This window comes from Lemur catta, chromosome 16 (assembly GCF_020740605.2).
Source record: "Lemur catta isolate mLemCat1 chromosome 16, mLemCat1.pri, whole genome shotgun sequence".
NCBI lineage: Eukaryota > Metazoa > Chordata > Mammalia > Primates > Lemuridae > Lemur > Lemur catta.
The window spans coordinates 6,584,668-6,604,879 of record NC_059143.1 but is presented as its reverse complement, the minus strand read 5'-3'; the positions used below and the strand labels follow the sequence as shown (position 1 = coordinate 6,604,879).

Here is a 20,212-nt window from a genome sequence, read left to right as displayed (position 1 = left end):
ACTCCTGCTCTATGGCACTGTAAAATCCTCTCACTCACAAACATCATAAAGGCTTCTGGTAAAATAAAATGGCCACTGCAGTGACCCCAGATTCCCAAACGGCCAGCTACAGGTCTGGAACCCCTTGACATTCCCCTGAAGGCTCCATTTGACCTTCTGGGGACTGTCAAAGAAGATCTTTAATTTAAATGAAAAATAACTGTATTTTTCTTCTTATTACCAAAGTAATACATGCAAAGACATCAGAAAATGCAGATGAGCAAAAAGAAACATCATTAACAATAAACCACACTCCATCTCACTGAGACAACCACTGCTAACACCATGCTTCTTTCTAGACCTTTTAAAATAACTGTATACACAATTTTAAAAATTAATCATTCTCAAAATATATACAGTATTTTAAAATTTTTACATATCATGAATATTTTCCATGTCAACAATCTTCATCTGCAACACTAGTTCTCGAAGTCTGATCTGGGGACCCAGGGTGGGAGGGGTCTCAATATATTTGTAGGGGGTTCAAAATTATTTTCATTTTAACTCTAAGATATTATTTGCCCCTTTCACTGTCATTCTCTCACAAATATACAGTAAAATTTCCTAGAGGCTAGATAATATATGATATTGCAATGGTTTAAATACAGAAGCAGAAATAAAAATTGAGCTGACTTTTAGTAAGTTTGACATTAAAGAAAATAGCAAAAGTCTAAAACCATTCCACTCTTCTCACTGTTTTGGAATATATACTTATTTTTCATAAAATGTTATTTATGTTACCATATGATGGGTTTATTGTTATTTTTAATGAAATAATATTTTTAAAATTTCTCAGTTTTAATTTCAAAAGTATTAATAGATGTATAATAGCACACCTAAACATAACTTCTTTGGAGCCCTCTATAATTTTCAAGCGTGTAAAGGGATCCTGACACCAAAAAGTTTCAGAATCTCTGATCTACAATATCATTTTTTAATAGCCGAATCAGTCAATTGTTACGGAGGTCTCTAATTCGTTTAACCAGTAAGTAATACGAAGAATAAGATCCTTAAAGTTAAATTTGTGTACACCCTTATTTCTTTAGCACAATTTCCAAGTTTGATTTTTAAAACCTGTACTTACTGTACAAAAATGGACTAATATCAATAATCTGATCCACCCCTCAGCCAATCAGCTATTTCCATTCTTCTGTTTCCTTCCAATCAACAAATGGCAGTGGAAGGCATTTAAGACACTTACTGGCCTCAGGCTCTGACACTAGGTCATCATGTCCAAGGGGAAAGTGCCCTGTGGACCATTTTCCAGTGGGCTCCAACTTAATCACCCTAGAATCTTATTTCAAAAGCAAACAACCGCCAGTAGTTAGCATGTAGGTAAAGAAAACTGAGAATTGCGCTCGGTTCTTTCTTTACCTACACGCTAACCATTGGCAGGATGAACCCCATTTTTCTAAAATATAGACTAAAACGAGTGCCCGAGTGGGACATGCTACCACATGCTACAGGCCTCGCCTACGTAGGCTTAGGCTTCGGGGTGGTGGCCCAAGGCCACTGGTCCCACCGTCCGTCTCCCCAGGCCGTGACCCTCCAGGCAGGCTCCACGCGCCCCCTCCTCTCCATTTCCAAAGCTAAGCACGGGGCCAGGCACTCACTAAGGACTCAGCAAATTTTAATTAATTGCTGAACAAGTTTGGAAGGTTCCACCCTTGGAGATCCTTATTCTGTAGGTCTAGGGCTGATCCCAGACAGCTGCATTTTTAATAAATCCTGCCTCTGAACAAGGGTCAAAGGCCAGCTCCCCTGGTAACAGGCTAGGCCGCCCAGCCGCCCTGCGCGCCTCAGTCTTGCCTCCCTCGAACCGGCCGGTAAGAGCTCCCGCACCGGGCTGCTGCAAGCGTCCGTGAGCCGATTTTTACCACACCGCACCTCCTCGGCTCAGTGACTCGCACGGGACCAGCCTCTAACCCTGCGTAGCTGTTCTTAGCACTGCAACGGAGGGACCCAGAGCACGCGTCTCACCCGGCAGTCTGCTAGAGCCTCAGGCGGGCAGCCCAAGGGGTCGCACCTGCGGGAGCCCAAGAGCGCAGAAGCAAATCGCCCCGGGGAGCAGGAGCCCGCGCGGTGCGTACGCCTGCGGCCGGCGCGTAGTTGCGGCGGGGGCGTGGCCTGCGGGCAGGCACGGGGTCGCCATTGGGGCGTGGCCTGCGGGCCCGAACGGCGTTGCGGGGGCGTGGTCTGAGGGCGGGCACGGGGTTGGGTGGGCGTGGCTCTGTGTGGGCGTGGCCGAGCGGGGCGTGCGCGCTGACAGCAGCGCAGGGGAGTGAGAGGCGGCTGGGCAGGAGCGAGGGCGGAGGGAACGGGGGGAGCCGGGAGCGGGGAGCGAAGAGCGAGGAGCCGGGAGGAGGGTGTCGGAGGGGCCTGTCTCTTTAAGGTGCCCGGGACTCGCGGGCATTGCGCGGAGGGAACGGCGGGAGGCGCGGCCTGGCCTGGCTCGCACAGCCGCCGCGCACGCCCCGGTCTCGGCCGACCCGCCGGGGGACGAGGGGCAGCGGCCTCGCGGCACCGCGGCGCACGGTGAGCGGGAGCGGCCGGGAAAGGGTGCAGCCTCCGTGGCCCGGGAGGCGCCGGGCGCCGAGCTCGGGCCTCTGGGGGCCGGGAGAAGTCTGGGCCGGGCTAAGCGGCGGACAGTGGTGGTGCCCGGTGGTCTGCCCCGGGCGCGGGCGCGCAGGCCGGGTCCCCGCGAGCGGGCAGCATCTCCGCGGCCCCCTGGTTCCCGACCGCCGCCGCTGCCGGCCCTCGTCAAGCCTCATTCCCCGCGGCCCACGCCCGCCGAGTGGGGTGAGGGGTGCCCGGCCCCCTGGCTCGGCACAGCCGTGCGGAGGTTGCCGTTTCCGCCCTGCCCCGTCGCTGTCAGTGCGGTCCCCCTTAGGGACCACAGGTCGCCTGTCTGGTCAGGATGTATGAAAAGCAATTTTGATGCGTTACTGTGTCGAATTTCGTAGGAAAAAACAAGCAGCCCTGATTTGGACATGGCCTTAGTTACTTGAATACTTTTTCCAGTAAGATTTTAGGAGTAAGATGAATTTGTTAAACACTTCAAAAGACGACCCTAGAAGACGGGGGCGGGGGGCGGGGAGAGGGCAGGGAATCCCCGTTTTAGTGGTTGTAGTATGAAAACTAGTTCCCGAAAAATTAGTTTTCAAATGCCTTCTTTGGCCTCCACAATATGCACTGGTGGCTCCAGAAATCATCCGTCTTGGTATGTGGTGTTAAATAAATTAGAAAATCGGGTTACTAACGGCCTTTGGGGAATGCTTTGTGGGCCTCAGTAACCATCGTCAGGGCTTTCTCTTTCAAAATCGAGTCACACTGGGTACAAAGCCCTTTATTCTTTTCACCCTCTTATTGCTTTTCCTTTGTTGTACTTTGCAATACTTAGAATAAAAGTTTAGAGTGATCATAAAGGCCCCGCAAACCCACTTACATCATTAGTCATTTATTTTAATTGATTCTGTTTGGGCGGGGAGTGTTTTAACTCCATGATCTTCTCTTTTTTAAAGCGTATGACCATGTTGGCTGTTTAACCCCGGTGAGAGTTTGTTGGGCTGGCTTTTTTTTTTCTTTTTGAACTATAATATATCTTCATAATAACTTCGAAGAATCTGCGTTACTAATATAATTAAAAGAGTATCTTCACAGTTTAGTAAATTACCTAGAGTTTTTAATGCAATTAATAATTTGCTGTCTCCTTTTTTATTTGCTCAGTTATCTAAAGAGTGACTCTGTGAACTCTCTTTGAACTGTTTTATTCTGGCTAGATAATAACTAGAACAATTTCCATTTAAAATTTGTTTTTTGGTTTTTTTTTTTTTGAGACAGAGTCTCACAGTGTTGCCCGGGCTAGAGTGAGTGCCGTGGCGTCAGCCTAGCTCACAGCAACCTCAAACTCCTGGGCTTAAGGGATCCTACTGCCTCAGCCTCCCGAGTAGCTGGGACTACAGGCACGCACCACCATGCCCGGCTAATTTTTTCTCTATATATTTTTAGTTGTCCAGATACTTTTTTATTTCTGTTTTTAGTAGAGACGGGGTCTCGCTCAGGCTGGTCTCGAACTCCTGACCTCGAGCGATCCACCAGCCTCGGCCTCCCAGAGGGCTAGAATTACAGGCGTGAGCCACCCCGCCCGGCCTAAAATTTGTTTTGATTCTAAGAATTAAAATATTAAATGTTTTTAAATTATAATACAATATCAACAGTTTTTATATGGGCTTAAAGTTGAGTAATGGACCTAAAACTAAAGTTGAATAATAGCAGTGCAGTACTGAAACTAATTATTTGCTTGATATACTGTCAGGTTTGTGAGGATTTAGATATATTCACTTTAACTTTCATAGTCACGGTTTCTGGCTAGTCTGAGGAATTTCAATATTCTAGGTCCTTGAAGACATTACTGGCTTCAGTACTAATGGCTGTGAAGACATTATTATGTAAAATTATTTTCTGAATGCTTAAGCTTTCACTGAGACTGATCTTTGAATGATTGCTCAAAAGTCTTTTGAAACAAACAGTGAGTCTTGGGTTTTGTTTTTCTTTTTGTTGTTGTATTTGTTCTTACCCTAGCACTTGCCTTTGAATTAAGGTTGTGTTTTTTCTTTTTCTTTTTATTTGTTTAGCTTCCTGGCAGTTACTGATTGTCTCTGAAGAAACATGAAGTCACACTATGTTGTTATGCTTACACTAGTCGTCCTGATGTTCCTGACCTGGCTCCCTGTGTCACTGAGCTGTAACAAAGCACTGTGTGCTAGTGATGTGAGCAAATGCCTCATTCAGGTAGGAATAAGAGTACTTTTATTAATATTAAGATACATTATAGAGCCCATATATAGTGTATATATACAGAGATACAGTGTATATGATACAGTGTAACGCCTGAGGTACTGAATCGTGTCACAAGGGTCTGGATTTTTACCCTCACAGTTGTCTTGCATAGAATCAAGATCAGATTCAAGTTCAATATCAAGTATAATACCCTGCTTTATAAACATGCCATTACAAAGTGATGAGCACTCTATTCAGATGAATTAAAGAGTTCCCTTGTATAATCTAGTTAACATACCAAGATGCTCAAGGACTGTATTTAGAAAAAAAATTTTCTGAATTTGATTAGCATTTAGCTGATCGAATAATAGACAAATTGTACCGTAAGTATAATGTATTAGTTATCTATTGCTGTGTAACAAATTACCCCAAAATGTAGCAACTTAATGCAATAAACATATATTATCTTAGGCAGTTTCTGAGCATCTGGAATCTGGGAGCAGTTTAGCTGGGTCTCTCACAAGGTTACAGGCAAGTTGTTGGCTGGGATTGAAGAATCTGCTTCCAAGATACTTGAAAATTATCTCTCTTCAATCATCAAGGCAAGACTTTTAATGTAGCTACCACTCTTATTTTTATGAGGAGAAAAGTGAGGCTAAATTGGCTAAATTCATATAGCTAGTAAGTGGTGGTGGGACTTGGTCTCTGTTTGACTCCAAAGCCTGTGGCCTTTCCACTAAACATACCAGAAATGACTCTTCAAAAAGTTATGATGATTACTGATAAACTTCGTGTCTTACATAGCTGTTCTCTCTTTTCCCATCCTATTAGATCCTCAGCAACCTTTTGCCTTTTGTGTGTCTGGCTTTATTAGCAGTTATTGTATGTGGGCAAAGAAATTAGCATTCTAAAGTATGTGTCAGCTAACTCAACTATAATCCTCACTTGAGAGTACTTATGTTTATGTACTAGAGTGATAATTATTTTTATAGATCAGAGGCATTTTGTGCTTATTTCTGACATTTTGGTTCTCATTAATAGGTGAAATTCTAGTTGCCCCCATTTCATACTCTGATAACCGTTACTTTGCCTTTCAAACAAAAACATTTAGCTAGAGAAGTTTGTTGTTTTTTTTTTAACTTTTTTTGCTGTGGACATTTTAAAGTATAAATGGAGTGTAATGAACTAGCCATTACCAATTATAGCAGTCACTAACTCATGGCTACCCTGTTTCGTCTGTACTTTCCTACACCACCCCCCCCAGCTCGGTTTCAATTTCAAGCAAATCCTTGATACTATTTTATCTATAATTCTAATATGTATCTCTAAAAGATAAGAACTCTCTAAAACACTGCTATTAGATCAATATCACAGTTCTAAAAATTAACAGTAATTCTTTAACCATCTAATTTTACAGATGGAAATTTTATGTCTTGTTTTTTTGGTTTTTTTTTTTAAATTTTTTGCATTATTCTATTTTTTTGAGATAGAGTCTCACTCTGTTGCCCAGGCTAGCATGCTGGGGCATCAGCCTAGCTCACAGCAACCTCAAACTCCTGGGCTCAAGCAATCCTCCTGCCTCAGCCTTCTGAATAGTTGGGACTACAGGCATGTGCCACCACACCCAGTTAATTTTTTCTATTTTTAGTAGAGACGGGGTCTCGCTCTTGCTCAGGCTGGTCTCAAACTCCTGTCCTCAAGCAATCCTCCCACCTCGGCCTCCCAGAGTGCTAGGATTACAGGCATGAGCCACTGCACCCAGCCCACATGGAAATTTTGATATGGTATGTCTGCTTAGGCTTGGGCTCACTGGAAATTTTTATCATCTACACATGAAGTCCAGCTTTGTGCTATGGTGAGATGGAGAATCTATGCTACTTCCCGGGTTGTTTCAGTGTAGCTTCATTATTCATTATTAAAAATAAAATCTCATAACATTTGCTATATTCGTGTTTAGGTGGAAATTCTTTTAAATACCAAAATACTATAACTTTCATTAGTTCAAATTATTAAAAATTGCACTTTATTTAAAGTACCTTGCTTTGTAAGGAAGTGTTTAAAAGAGAAAGCAGCCTTTGTTTAATATTGGTAAGCACTCCCAGAGGTTTTCTCTGTGTGTTTTGACTTTTTAATTTAAAAGATTTTAAGACTTACAGAATACCTCTGGAAAAGCAAATGGAGCTTCACCTAACTCAGATGATGATTCTAGTAAATGAAATAAGCTGAGACTTGTATTTTTGGTCACTAATTCATGGGAGCTGACATTTCTGAGATTGCTGTTGTTCCTTCAGAGCCAGGAAACATCAAACTTTTTTCTGGAGTAGTAGCTACAACTCTTCTGGTGCATAGTGGCAGAGTACTTGGGGTTAAAAATACTGAGGGTTCAAATATTGAGGATTTTCTTGTTGATTTGTTCACAAACACTTATCGGACGTTGAAGTGAAATGTGATTAGTTCTCCCATTTACCTGGTTTTGTGGACTCCCCAGAGCTCTAGCAGCTTACTTCACATTCTGAGCTTTGGTTTCTGTGTATTCCTCTTACTATGGCTGTGAACAAACCACCCCCAAAATCAGTGATTGAAAACAACCTTTATTTTGCTCATGAATTTGAATTCTGAGCAGCACTCAGTGGGATAGCTCATCTCTTTTTCACCAGGCATTAGCAGGGGCAGCTACAAGGCTGAGGACTGCAATTACTGAAACAGCGCTACAAACAGAACCTTCTGTGATGATGCAAAAGTCTCCATCTGCCCTGTCCAATACAGTATTGATAGAAGCCACACATGGCTATTGAGCACTTGAAGTGTGACTAGTACGATTGAAAATATGATCTTAAAATTTTATTCAATTTTAATTTAAGTTTAACTAGCTACATGTGATTGGTGGCTACTATATTGGACATCAAAAATCTGAAGGCTCACTGATAAGGCTAACACCTGGGCTAAGAATATTCTTTGGGTATACCTCACCTGCACCTCTCTTCCTTCCCCTTCCTGCTCTCTCTATCCCCTTCTCCTCCCTCCCTTTCACTGTGTGTGTGTGTGTGTGTGTGTGTGTGTGTCTATCTGTCTGTCTTTCTCTCTCTCTAATCTCTCTATATGAGCTCTCCAGCAGGACCACCTGGATTTAAGTGGAGGGAACATAGGCCCCACCTCTACATGGAGGAATGACAATGTCATGTTGTAAGGAGAGCATGTGGATGAGGGATAATGATGCAGCCATCTGTGGAAAATACAGTCTCCCACATGTTAACTGTGAAACGAATTGGCTGGCTAGGTGAACTCAAACTTTCCTTCTAGTTATGTGTAGTTTTTTTTGTTGTTTGTTTTTCATAGAGATGGAATTTTGCCGTTGTCCAGTGTTGAACTCCTGGCCTTAAGCAGTCCTCCCACCTTGGCCTCCCAAAGTGCTATGGTTATACGTGTGAGCCACCATGACTGGCTGCTATATGTAGTTTTAAGGAAAGAAACCAACTATTATGTGTCAGATATTCTATTTTTAATCAGAGTAGTAAGTTGTTAAATTCTTAGAAGGATACATAGTGAAAAAATAAATCTCTTGACCTAATTCTCCCTACCCCTCTTTCTGTTACCGTGGGAGAACCACTTTTAATCCATTAACTGCTTCTATTTTTACTTCTGTTAGTAATTTTTAGCCATATGACTAAATAATATGCTTATACTACTATTTCTTGATTTATCAAGCTTTGATATTATATATCTGAAATTGCCTTTCTGCTCTAATAGATAATAGCTCACTTACCATCCTCTCCTCCCCCACCTGCCACAACTGTATTACTGTTGGTTATCTCTTCAATTTCTTCAATATATTTAAGTCTTTCTGTTCCATGCTATTAACTAGAGATACTATCCCTTGATTCCTGATGTAAGAGGAGAATATTAATAGCCCCACTCTTTCCTTTTTCAATTTTATTTATTTTCATTTTTTAGCAACAAGGCAGAGTATAATTAAGTTCTAAGAAGAACAGTACATTTCTTTAAGGAACCTAAAATGGGAGGATTTATTGGGACTCCGAACAGTCTTGAGAGATCATGTGAATCTACCATTGATTGCCACACTTAACAGAAAGGAAAGAAATCAGTTTTCCTTGCATCTGTGAATACGGCCCTCAGAATTTTCTACTTTTGGCATGACTTCTGCTGGGTTGCATCAAAATTTGTGGGGAATATGGTGTTACTTTTACTTTTACTTTTGTATTGTCAAGGTTGATAATATCTGTATTCTGCAAGGCAACATAGTGTAATGGCTGACAGCATGAACTCTGAATTTGAATCCAGTTCTGCCACTACTAGCTGTATGACTTGGACCAGGTAGTTAATCTCTCAATGCCTCAATTTCCCCATCTATAACATAGAGATGATAACCATGCTTACCATGTGTAGTTATTGTGAGGATTAGGTGTAAAATACTTAGAGCAGTGTCTGGCACATAAGTGCTGTATTGATAACAACCAACCTTATTTCTCTGTTTTGTAACTATTTGAGTCTTCCATGCTTTATTTAAAGGTATATTCTAAAGTTGACTATCAATAAACCATGTTTCTAATTATTGTTGACTGTGTAGTCACATAGGTTACTATGATTACATTTCCTTTCTTAAATGATTTTTTTTTTGAGTTTCTAATCATCTTTCTTTATCTTACATCATCAGTCATTAACACCTTGTGTTAAGTTCTTAATCTGTTTTTTCCTCCCAAATGAGCTTTCTATCATAATGTTTTCAGACTTAACTGGTTGCAGTCTAGGTCTAATGCAAGCTGTGACATTGTGACTTACCTTTATTACATTCCTGAGTTGGTTCCACTGTTTCTGGGATTATCCATCTTGTTCTTTTTAAAGTTTATTCCTTCATTTTGTTGTAACATGCCCTCAAGTAACTTCCTGAGAAAGGCTGTGTGGGAAATAAACTTTCTGGGTCCTGCATGTCTTAAAACTTTTTCTGTTTTCATCTTACTCATTGACTGATGGTTTGCTTGAATATAGAATTCTAGTTAAATTCTTCTCCCTCAGAACTTTGAAGACATTTCCCTGTTATATACTAGCATTCTACATTGCTAGTAAGAAGTCTGATGCCAGTCTGCTTCTTGTTCTCTATAGATGATATTGTTATTTATTTTTTCTCTCTAGAAACTTAGTATCATCTTATTATCCTTGTTATTGTGAAATTTAAAACTGTTGAATCTAGGTCTGAGTCTTTTCATTCATTGTGTTTGGTACTTTGTACGTCTTTTGAGGGGTCAATTTTGAGCTGAAGACTAGAAAATTCCCTATTTTTGTTTTGTCATAAATCCCTTGACATACTTTTTCTCTCTATATATATATATGTCTCTATCCCTTGACCTAATATATATATGATTACGTATGTATATCATACATATAAAATGTCTTCCTTCCTTTCTTTCTGAAACTCTGATTAGTATAAGTCTAAGATAGATCCTCTATATGTTATATCTTTTTTAAAAAAGTTTTATTGAGATATAATTCACATACTATAACATTCAGCCATTTAAATGTACAATTCAGTGGTTTTGGTATATTCTGCAGTCCCCAACCCTGAGGCCACAGAGTTCTGGCTCCCACTCCCCACCCCAAGTCCGTGGAAAAATTGTATTCCATGAAACCACTCCCTGGTGCCAAAAAGGTTGGGAACTGCTAGGTATATTGACAGATTGTGCAACCATCACCACAATCTAATTATAGAATATTTTCATTCCTCAGATAGAATTCCCTGTTCTTTCGTCCCTCCCCCAACCCCTAGGCAACCACTAATATACTTTCTGTCTGTCTGTATACCTGTTTGGACTTTTAATATGAATGGAATCATACAATGTATTGCTTTTTGTGTCTGGCTTCTTTCATTGAGCATAATCTTTTCATAGTTCATCTGTGTTGTAGCGTGTATCAGTACTTCATTCTTTTTATTTATCTTTATTTTTATTTAGAGATGGGGTCTTGCTCTGTTGCCCAGGCTGGAGTGCAGTGGCACAATCATAGTTCACTGCATCCTCGAACTCCTAGGCTCAATCAATCCTTCTGCCTTAGCCTCCCAAATAGCTAAGACTATAGGCATGTGCCAGCATGCTGGGCTAATTTTTAAAATTTTTTGTAGAGACAGAGTCTCACCACATTGCCCAGGCTGGTCTCGAACTCCTGGTTTCAAGCAATTCTCCCACCTTGGCCTTCCAAAGTGCTAGGATTATAGGTGTGAGCCAGTGCACCCAACTCTTATTGGAGGTTTTATTGCCAGTGGAGGAGATATGTGCCCCCCCAACTTTGTTATCTGGATCATCTCTTTCCTTTAAGATCTTTTTTCTTTTAGTTTATATCTCTTTTATAGGCTTTCATCAAATGTGTAGTATTCCCAGTTGTTCAGAATGAGGCAATAAAAACTTGGTTGGGAGATCCCTTACAGACTGTACTCAGAGCAGAAAACACAGTCCAGTATCAAGGGCTTCACTTGGGGCATAGGGAAGTGAATAATAAGCTAATCATTTTCCTGAAGAGAATTTTTAGTTTATTTATTTGTTTTGATTGGCTAGTTTTCTTGTTGTGATTGTTAGTAGATGGTTAGAAGATGTCTGGTTCTTACCTTTTTGCTGTAGTGTGGGAGTAGCCTAACTGGTCTAATAGAAACTTGAACTTCAACTCCCTCTTTTTAGCCCTGTTCTGTTCAGTTGAAGAATGGATTGACTGTTAGTTTTTACCATGCCAACAATTGTTAACTGGGGTCCTTGGACCTCTTAAGGGCTTCAGGAGATCCCCAGGGTTATATTCAAAATTGTGTAGGTACAGTTTTCTGGGAAAAGGTCCATAGCTTTCAAGAGGTTTTCAATCTCAGAGCCGTTGATGGCCCTGAAAGGGTTAAAAGTTGCTGTGGCTTTGCTTTCCAATGCAACCTGCTGAGTTACTGAAATTCCACTTTCATATTCAACAGAATACAAGGCACATTGACATTTTAGATAAAAACAATAGCTTTTCTCCTTAAACTTGCAGAAGAACATGTACAGTAATGAATGTAAGGTGGGAGGGAAGTACTTTGAGAAAGACAAAGATGCAATGCCCATAGAAGTTTTCAAAAAGATACTGCTTCCTTCTTAGAGGAAATTTAGATATTTTTGTTGTTAATTTGGTTTAGTTTGAACAATGTAGTGTTGAAATGATGTACTGTGAGGATAAGTTAGAACACTTGTTTATGTTGAGCCCTCTGCACTTTTGAAATAACTAAGTATAAAAAATTTTCCCTGGAAGCTCATAGTTATGTAAATATTTTTTAGCAGCTTGGTTGCAGGGCAGTGCAGTCATTCCTGACACTCCTGCAAGTTGCTGTGTGTATAAGGGTGGTCCCTATATAAATATTTATTTTGTGTTTCTAACAGGAAAGAAATCTAATTTTAAACATCAGGAAAGTAAAATTGTCATCTTGGTGTAATTCCTTGCTTCATATAATGAGTGGTTTCACTGTCCCTTTTCAGGGAAAAAAATTTGGTAATGGAGGATTTTGCTATTACAAGATCTTTACTATTTAAAATTTGGATCAATATTATGCTCTACTCCAGAATTCTCAAGGCCTATTTTGTATTAAGACTGGGGAAACCCTGTATTGACTTGTGAGTACTTTTGGCTAGTATTTATGATCATTTTTAGGATGATATAAACATTATATTTCATGAAAGTATTCAAACTTAGGTTCAGAGATAATTTTATGGCTAATTTTAGCACTTGTTATCTGAAAATTTATTTAGCACTTTTATTGCTGAATTGATAGTCTTTGTTTATTCTACAAATCAATTTAGTTATTAAATCTTAAATTTTCTGAAATAAGTTAGAATTTCAAAATAATTTATTCCTTATTAATAATTCTAGACTTTTACACTATATTTTGTCTTAAGTTAAAAATATATGTAATCCTAGCACTCTGGGAGGCCGAGGCGGGCGGATCGCTGGAGCTCAGGAGTTCAAGACCAGCCTGAGCAAGAGCGAGACCCTGTCTCTACTAAAAATAGAAAGAAATTATCTGGCCAACTAAAAATATATATAGAAAAAATTAGCCGGGCATGGTGGCGCATGCCTGTAGTCCCAGCTACTCGGGAGGCTGAGGCAGGAGGATCACTGAAGCCCAGGAGTTTGAGGTTGCTGTGAGCTAGGCTGATGCCACGGCACTCACTCTAGCCCGGGCAACAGAGCGAGACTCTGTCTCAAAAAAATAAATAAATAAATAAATAAATCATTCAGGTAACTTCAAGGCTTCCGTTTTTTTGTTTTTTTTTTTGAGACAGGGTCTCACTCTGTCACCCAGGCTAGAGTGTAGTGGCATCATCATAGCTTACTGTGGCCTCAAATACCTGGGTTGGGCTGAAGCACTCTTTCTGCCTCAGCCTCCCACGTAGCTAGGACTACAGGTGCATACCACCATGCCCAGCTGATTTTTCTATTTTTTTGTGGAGATGGGTCTCAATATGTTGCTCAGGCTGGTCTTAAACTCCTGGCCTCAAGCCATCCTCCCGCCTTGGCCTCCCAAGGTGCTGGGATTACAGGTGTGAGCCACTGTGCCCAGCCAAGGCTTTCTTAATTACAGTAAACTAAAAACTTAACTTACCCTTACTTTTTCTGTAATGAATGCAAATCAGATTCCACTTTAGGTTCTTGCTAGAGTAATCTTGATTTGTTAGTATATCTGTAATATTTTGGCTTACAATATAAAATGTTTTTTCTCTTCTGAACATTATTTTCCTATATTGTTTTATTTTTTTCCTCTTCATCCTGCTTCCCTGCTCTTAAAAGTTGTGGCTCTAACCCATTTTTGTCTTGTTTTGGTACATTTGACACCTCATGGAATTCTTTGAGATTAATGTCCAAATTTGTAATGAGTTAGGCCTGATGTAATTTAAAGGAAGAATAAGTCATTGTTTCCCTCCAACTGTTTAATGCAGTTGTAATAGCTGCTAAAATGTGTAAGTGGAGATTAAAGTTCATTTTCACTGGCTGTTTCACTTGTTGAATTATTATATTAAAACAAAGATGAGGAGGCCAGGCACGGTGGCTCACGCCTGTAATCTTAGCACTCTAGGAGGCTGAGGTGGGAGGATTGCTTGAGCTCAGGAGTTTGAGGTTGCAGTGAGCTATGATAATCCCCTTGCCCTCTAGCCAGGGCACAGAATGAGACCCTGTCTCAAAAAAAAAAAAAAAAGAAGATTTTATTGGAACATTGGAAATTTTCAAACATATATAAAGTAGGGAGAATAGTAAAATAACCCCCCATTTGCCCATCACTCAGTTTCAACAGTGATCACCACATATGGCCAGTCTCATCTATACCTACCCTCAACTCACCCAGCTGGATTATTTTAAAGAAATTCATTGGGGCACTTTTAGAGTAAGTAAGATTAACATCAGTAAGTTTTTGTTACCAATTTAATATAAGAAATGGGTGCCATTTGATATATTTTGGTAGTGCATGTATATACAGGAATTTGTATGCTGATTTATTTAGCCAAAAGGATAAATTCTGTTTTTAGTATTGATTCACTTAAGTTTGTGTTATTTTCAGGGCAAAAGTTTACCAGTAAGTTAAAGTTCATAAAGAACATCATGATAATGAGGTTGGGTTGATATTTCTTTTCCGGGTTTGAAGATTTGTGTGATGTTCTCCTTAAAGAGTATTAATGTGTCAGGCCAGGCGCGGTGGCTCACGCCTGTAATCCTAGCACTCTGGGAGGCCGAGGTGGGTGGATTGTTTGAGCTAAGGAGTTCGAGATTAGCCTGAGCAAGAGCAAGACCCTGTCTCTACTAAAAAAAAAAGTAAGAAAGAAATTAGCTAAACAACTAAAAATATACAGAGAGAAAAAATCAGCTGGGCATGGTGGCGCATGGATGCCTGTAGTCCCAGCTACTCGGGAGGCTGAGGCAGGAGAATTGCTCGAGCCCAGGAGTTTGAGGTTGCTGTGAGCTAGGCTGACGCCACGGCACTCTAGCCCACGCAACAGAGACTCTATCTCAAAAAAAAAAAAAAAAAGAGTATTAATATGTAAAAGCAGATTTGTTATAACCTAAATTATTATTGTATCTATTCTTTTTAATAAGTTCTAATTGAGGATGTTTTGTTTTATTTGTTTTTAAATACCCATTTGACCTAAGTAAAGCTTGTAAAAGTGGTGTCTGCGTGTAATCTAATGCTTTGCTTATTACTGATGCTTACACAATATGCATTTGCTTAATTAGATTTGTTCTTACATCTCTTTTTTTGTAGATCAAGATATTATAAATACTTAGAGTTTGCTTAATATTTAAGAAGCTCAGTTTGTGTTTTGAGTATCTTTTTTAATTGTTCAAACATTAATTAAACTGCATCTTAAGAAATCAGTGTCCAAACAAATTAAATGTTTATTTGTCATTAGAAAAATACTTACTACTCAAAAATTCAGAAAATACATAGAAGTAGAAAAAGGAGAGTAAACCATTTATTGTTCTATTATAGAAACACAGACTGCTCTTACTATTTTGGTATAGTCCCTTCTAGGATTTTCTTCTATGTTTAGGTGATTTTTAACAATTATATGGTATGTAGAACTTTTGTGCTCTACATTTTTCACTACATTGTTTTATGTTTCTTTGTTTAAAAAAAGGTATTAGAGGCCAGGCGCGGTGGCTCACCTCTGTAATCCTAGCACTCTAGGAGGCTGAGGTGGGTGGATCGCTCAAGGTCAGAAGTTCGAGACCAGCCTGAGCAAGAGCGAAACCCCGTCTCTACTAAAAATAGAAAGAAATTATTTGGCCAACTAAAAATATATATAGAAAAAAATTAGCTGGGCATGGTGGCGCATGCCTGTATTCCCAGCTACTCGAGAGGATGAGGCAGTAGGATCGCTTAAGCCCAGGAGTTTGAGGTTGCTGTGAGCTAGGCTGACGCCACGGCACTCACTCTAGCCTGGGCAACAGAGTGAGACTCTTGTCTCAAAAAAAAAAAAAAAAGGTATTAGTGTTAGTTTAGAAAAGTTTAGCTTTAGCTTAAAAGTAAAATAGAGAAATGTATTTTCAGAGTTAGAACTGTATTCTGATTGCTTTAATACCAACTTCAATTTAGATAATGCTTTATATTTTTCAGTTCAGGTTTATTTTATAAAAAATTATAGAAAAACCACAGTGGTCTCTCAAGGATGAAATGACGTATTTCCTGATCTCCCAAAGCATTTTTTGCTCAGGTTTATTGAGGTATAATTCACATATAATGCAATTCACTCTTTTTAGGTATATAGATTTATGATTTTTGACAAAATATATACTCATGTAACCACTAGGACAGTCAAAATAGAGAATATTGTCATCACTGTAAAAAGTTCTCTTGTCCCTTTGTGGTTAGTTGGACCTATCCCTCTCTGCAGCTTCAGCCCCTGGCAAGCACTGATTTGATTTTTGTCCCTATAGTTTTGCATTTTCTAGAATGTCCTATAGAAGGAGTTATACAGTATGCAGCCTTTTGTTCCTGTCTGACTTCTTTCATTTAGTATAATGCTTTGAGATTCATCCATATTATTGAGTGTGTCAGTCTTTCCTTTTGATTGATGAGTGGTATTCCACTGTGTGGATGTACCACAATTTGTTTATCCATTTACTAGCTGATGGATCTTGGGTTGTTTCCAATTTTTGGTGCTTATGAATAAAGTTGATACTTCCCTGTACAGGTCTTTTTACAGACCTGTATTTTCATTTCTTTTTAGTAAATACCTAGTAATGGGATTACTGCACCAACAAAACATTTTGATATTCATTATCTCATTTGGGTGCCAAAGCTTGCAAGGGAAAATTCAGTACCCTCCCCTTTTTATAACTGAGAAACTGAGATATAGTGTTACGTACTGCAGTTTATGGGCTAGGATTTAAACCCAGATCCTCTAAGTCCAACTCATTTTCTATCTTTACTAAACTATAATGTTTTCAGTGATGTTCCCTTGTTTTAACAACAGGGCTAACAAATCTCTCAGATCTTGGCAATAGTTAAAAAATGGAAATATTTGTCAATAACTGAGCATCAGAACATAAAGAAGATTCTCAAGTTAGTTTCCATCTCTTACCTGGAAATGTGGAAGTTCATACAATAAATTTTAACTTTGAAAGTCTAGTCTTCATCTTAGATAAATACCCCTCCTCCCATTTATTTTGCATAGAGGATTAAGATCTCACCAGAACATTAATTGTACAGTCATGTACTGCATAATGACATTTCAGTCAATGATGGGCTACATGTGCAATGGTGGTCCCATAAGATTATAATACCATATTTTTACTGTATCTGTTTAGATATGTTTAGATGCAGACTTACCATTGTGTTACAATTGTCTACAGTATTCAGTGCAGAAACATCCTGTACAGGTTTATAGTCTAGGAGCAATAGGACACACCATATAGTGTAGCTGTGTAGCAGGCTATACCATCTGGGGGTGTGTTAATACACTCCATGATGTTTGCACAAGTACAGAAATGCCTTACAGTGCTCTCAGAACATATCCCCATAGTTAAGCAATGCATGACTGTATATAGAGTAAGATTTTCCATTAAAGTTGCTTGAATAGTTGTATAAAATTCTCTGTCCTCTGGCATTCAAAAATTTGAAATTCTCTGCTGTATTCAAGGTTTTTCCTAATACACATTTAAGTAATTAGACTCTTCCTTCAAACTTTTCATTCTGCCAGATTTTCATTTCATACAAGCTTTTTAGACAGCTTGCCAAATTCTTTCTAGATACTCATGCTGGTCAATAGGGGATAGTCCAGATGTCTAAATTTCAGTTTTCCATTTAGTATAAAACTTTGATTTTTTCCACCATAAAATTATTGAACAATGTACTTACAAGACTTTAAGAACATCTAACATAGTACCTCACACACAGAACATGTATCTTATTCCATATTACCCTGGCTCTAACATGCAAGAGCAGTGGTGGTAGAAAAAGCTTGAGTCAGAAAACCTGGTGTCAAAGCCGTGTTGTGTGAACTCAAGAGGAATTACTAAACCATTCATTCTCAACCTTTCTTCTGCACAGTAAGGAACAACCACACTTTCTCTGCAACTTGCAGACTAGGGAAGCAGATGATACAGTCTTTAACTGGCTGAAGCAATGAAAGAATTAAGTATTGCATTCCAAGTCATTAGTTTTGCAACTCCTAGCCAGTGATACCTATTTTACCTTTACAAACAATGATTAAGCTTGGGCAATAGCATTTCTAATTGTATTCAGGTACTGAGAGTGAAAGATATAATAATGCCTTTGATTAACAACCTTAAGGATTATCTAAGTTTAATTATGGGCTTATTCTCTCTAAGAAAGAATAATAACTATAATTATTGAAATGTTAAATTTATGAGAAATATTTTAAAAACAAATATCTAACCAAAACAATGGTCACAGACCAGCCATTTAATAATTGAATGATGTATAAATTTCATAATTTCATTTGAAAAGTGAGGATAATAACCACCTTGATAGGGCTTTATGGGATTCAAGATAATGCATATAAAACACTTAGCACAGTGCCTATTAGTGTTAAGTAGAACCTACTTAAGAATTTTGGGGTAATAAATAATTGGAAGCATTGAGTTAGTCTTCATTTTGGATTTCTGTGAACTTGGTGTTTGGTTTTGATTACATATTCCATTTAACTGAGCAGTCCCCAAGTTTAGTCACAGTGAGGTTAGTAAAATATATATGTAACTCAGTCCAAAGCGAACAGTCTAAATTTCATCTCTACCATGTTTTCTATATAAGAAGTGGAAACTTTGAAACAATAGTAAAATGGAAGCTAGCAAAGTTTTTGAAGGTGATAATAAAGAATGAAAAAGTGGGCCGGGCGCGTTGGCTCACGCCTGTAATCCTAGCCCTCTGGGAGGCCGAGGCAGGTGGATCGCTCGAGGTCAGGAGTTCGAGACTGGCCTGAGTGAGACCCCGTCTCTACTAAAAATAGAAATAAAAATTATCTGGACAACTAAAAATATATAGAGAAAAAATTAGCCGGGCATGGTGGCGCATGCCTGTAGTCCCAGCTACTCGGGAGGCTGAGGCAGGAGGATCGCTGAAGCCCAGGAGTTTGAGGTTGCTGTGAGCTAGGCTGACGCCACAGCACTCACTCTAGCCCGGGCAACAAAGTGAGACTCTGTCTCAAAAAAAAAAAAAAAAGAATGAAAAAGTGGATAAGGCATGGAAGGGATTAAGAATTTAAGGACTATTTCTGAATTTTGGCACATTGGATATACCATTATGCAGCTTTTATGTTGACAGATTTTTACAATAGGCAGATGCTTATTTTTTTAGATCAGGATAGTATGTAATCATTATTTTGTTAGAAATGCATAAGAATTTACCAAAGTGGGAAGAATTTGGGGTTTTTTTCTTCTACTCTAGTAGGTATTTTCCAAAGTGTTTTTTAATTTAAAAAACACTATACAAATTTTTTAAAGCCTTTTTAAAATCTTTACTCTTTCTGGGTATAGTAGATTGATTTATGTCCTTATAACTAAAACAGCTAAAGGTAAATTTTTGTTTTTAAGTGTCCTGAAGAAAAGATTCTGCTTGATTTAAATAGAGTAATTTTTTGTTTTGTTTCTTGCTTTTTGGAATCCTTGATTCATTGCAGAGAGTTAACATTTTGAGTTGTTTTTTTCTTTTGGATTTCCAATACTTCAGTTCAAAGCACTTTACAAATTTTTATTGTATTTAGAAATATTCATCCTAACCACAGTTTGCTTGCTGTCAAAAAAATTGTACATTTCCAAGTATGTTTATGACCAAACATTATTCAATAATGTGATTTTTAAAGACATGTAGAGTGAATAGAAAAGAATGAATTACTTGAACTACATGTGGCTGCTATTCATAATTATTTACACATGGAAATTCATTGTTTCAGTTTGTTTCTTGACTTAAAAACAATAGTCATGAAACAAATGATTTCCATATATTTTTGCTCTGTTGATTTGCAGTGAGATTTCTGAGATCCTAAATGCCAACTATTAAATTTTCCTATATAGTATTTTTTCTTCATCTTCTAACTATATAGTATTTTTCTCCTGGAAAGTGAGAAGTGTGTTTTGAAAATTGAAAAGGCATGAGTGCTGACCAAAAAGTTGGTTTGAGAATCTCATTTTTCTTATTTCCCGATCTTCTAAAAATGCTGATGTGAGTTATGAAGAATGGCGAGTATTTGATATATTTGAAGACTGACTTACTCAAATTACTAAAATTTCTTAATTTATGTGATTAAATTTGTTTTAAGACAAAGGTTTTTAGTCTTTTCTGTAGTAAGATAGAAAGAAAAAAAATATATTAGCTAGGATATTGTTGCTTGGTTGGGATCCGGCCAGTTTAGCAGTAATTTTTTTACCA

General features: G+C 38.7%; 1 protein-coding gene across 1 annotated transcript in view; it reads left to right on the top strand.

Moving 5' to 3' along the window:
* Positions 1-2,427: 2,427 nt before the first annotated feature.
* Positions 2,428-20,212, top strand: part of TWSG1 (twisted gastrulation BMP signaling modulator 1) — a 52,401-nt gene continuing 34,616 nt past the window's right edge. The window contains exons 1-2 of the mRNA XM_045527248.1: positions 2,428-2,574; positions 4,674-4,830. Of these exons, the coding sequence (XP_045383204.1) occupies positions 4,708-4,830 (123 nt within the window). The 5' untranslated portion in view covers positions 2,428-2,574; positions 4,674-4,707. The remainder of the gene's footprint in view (positions 2,575-4,673; positions 4,831-20,212) is intronic.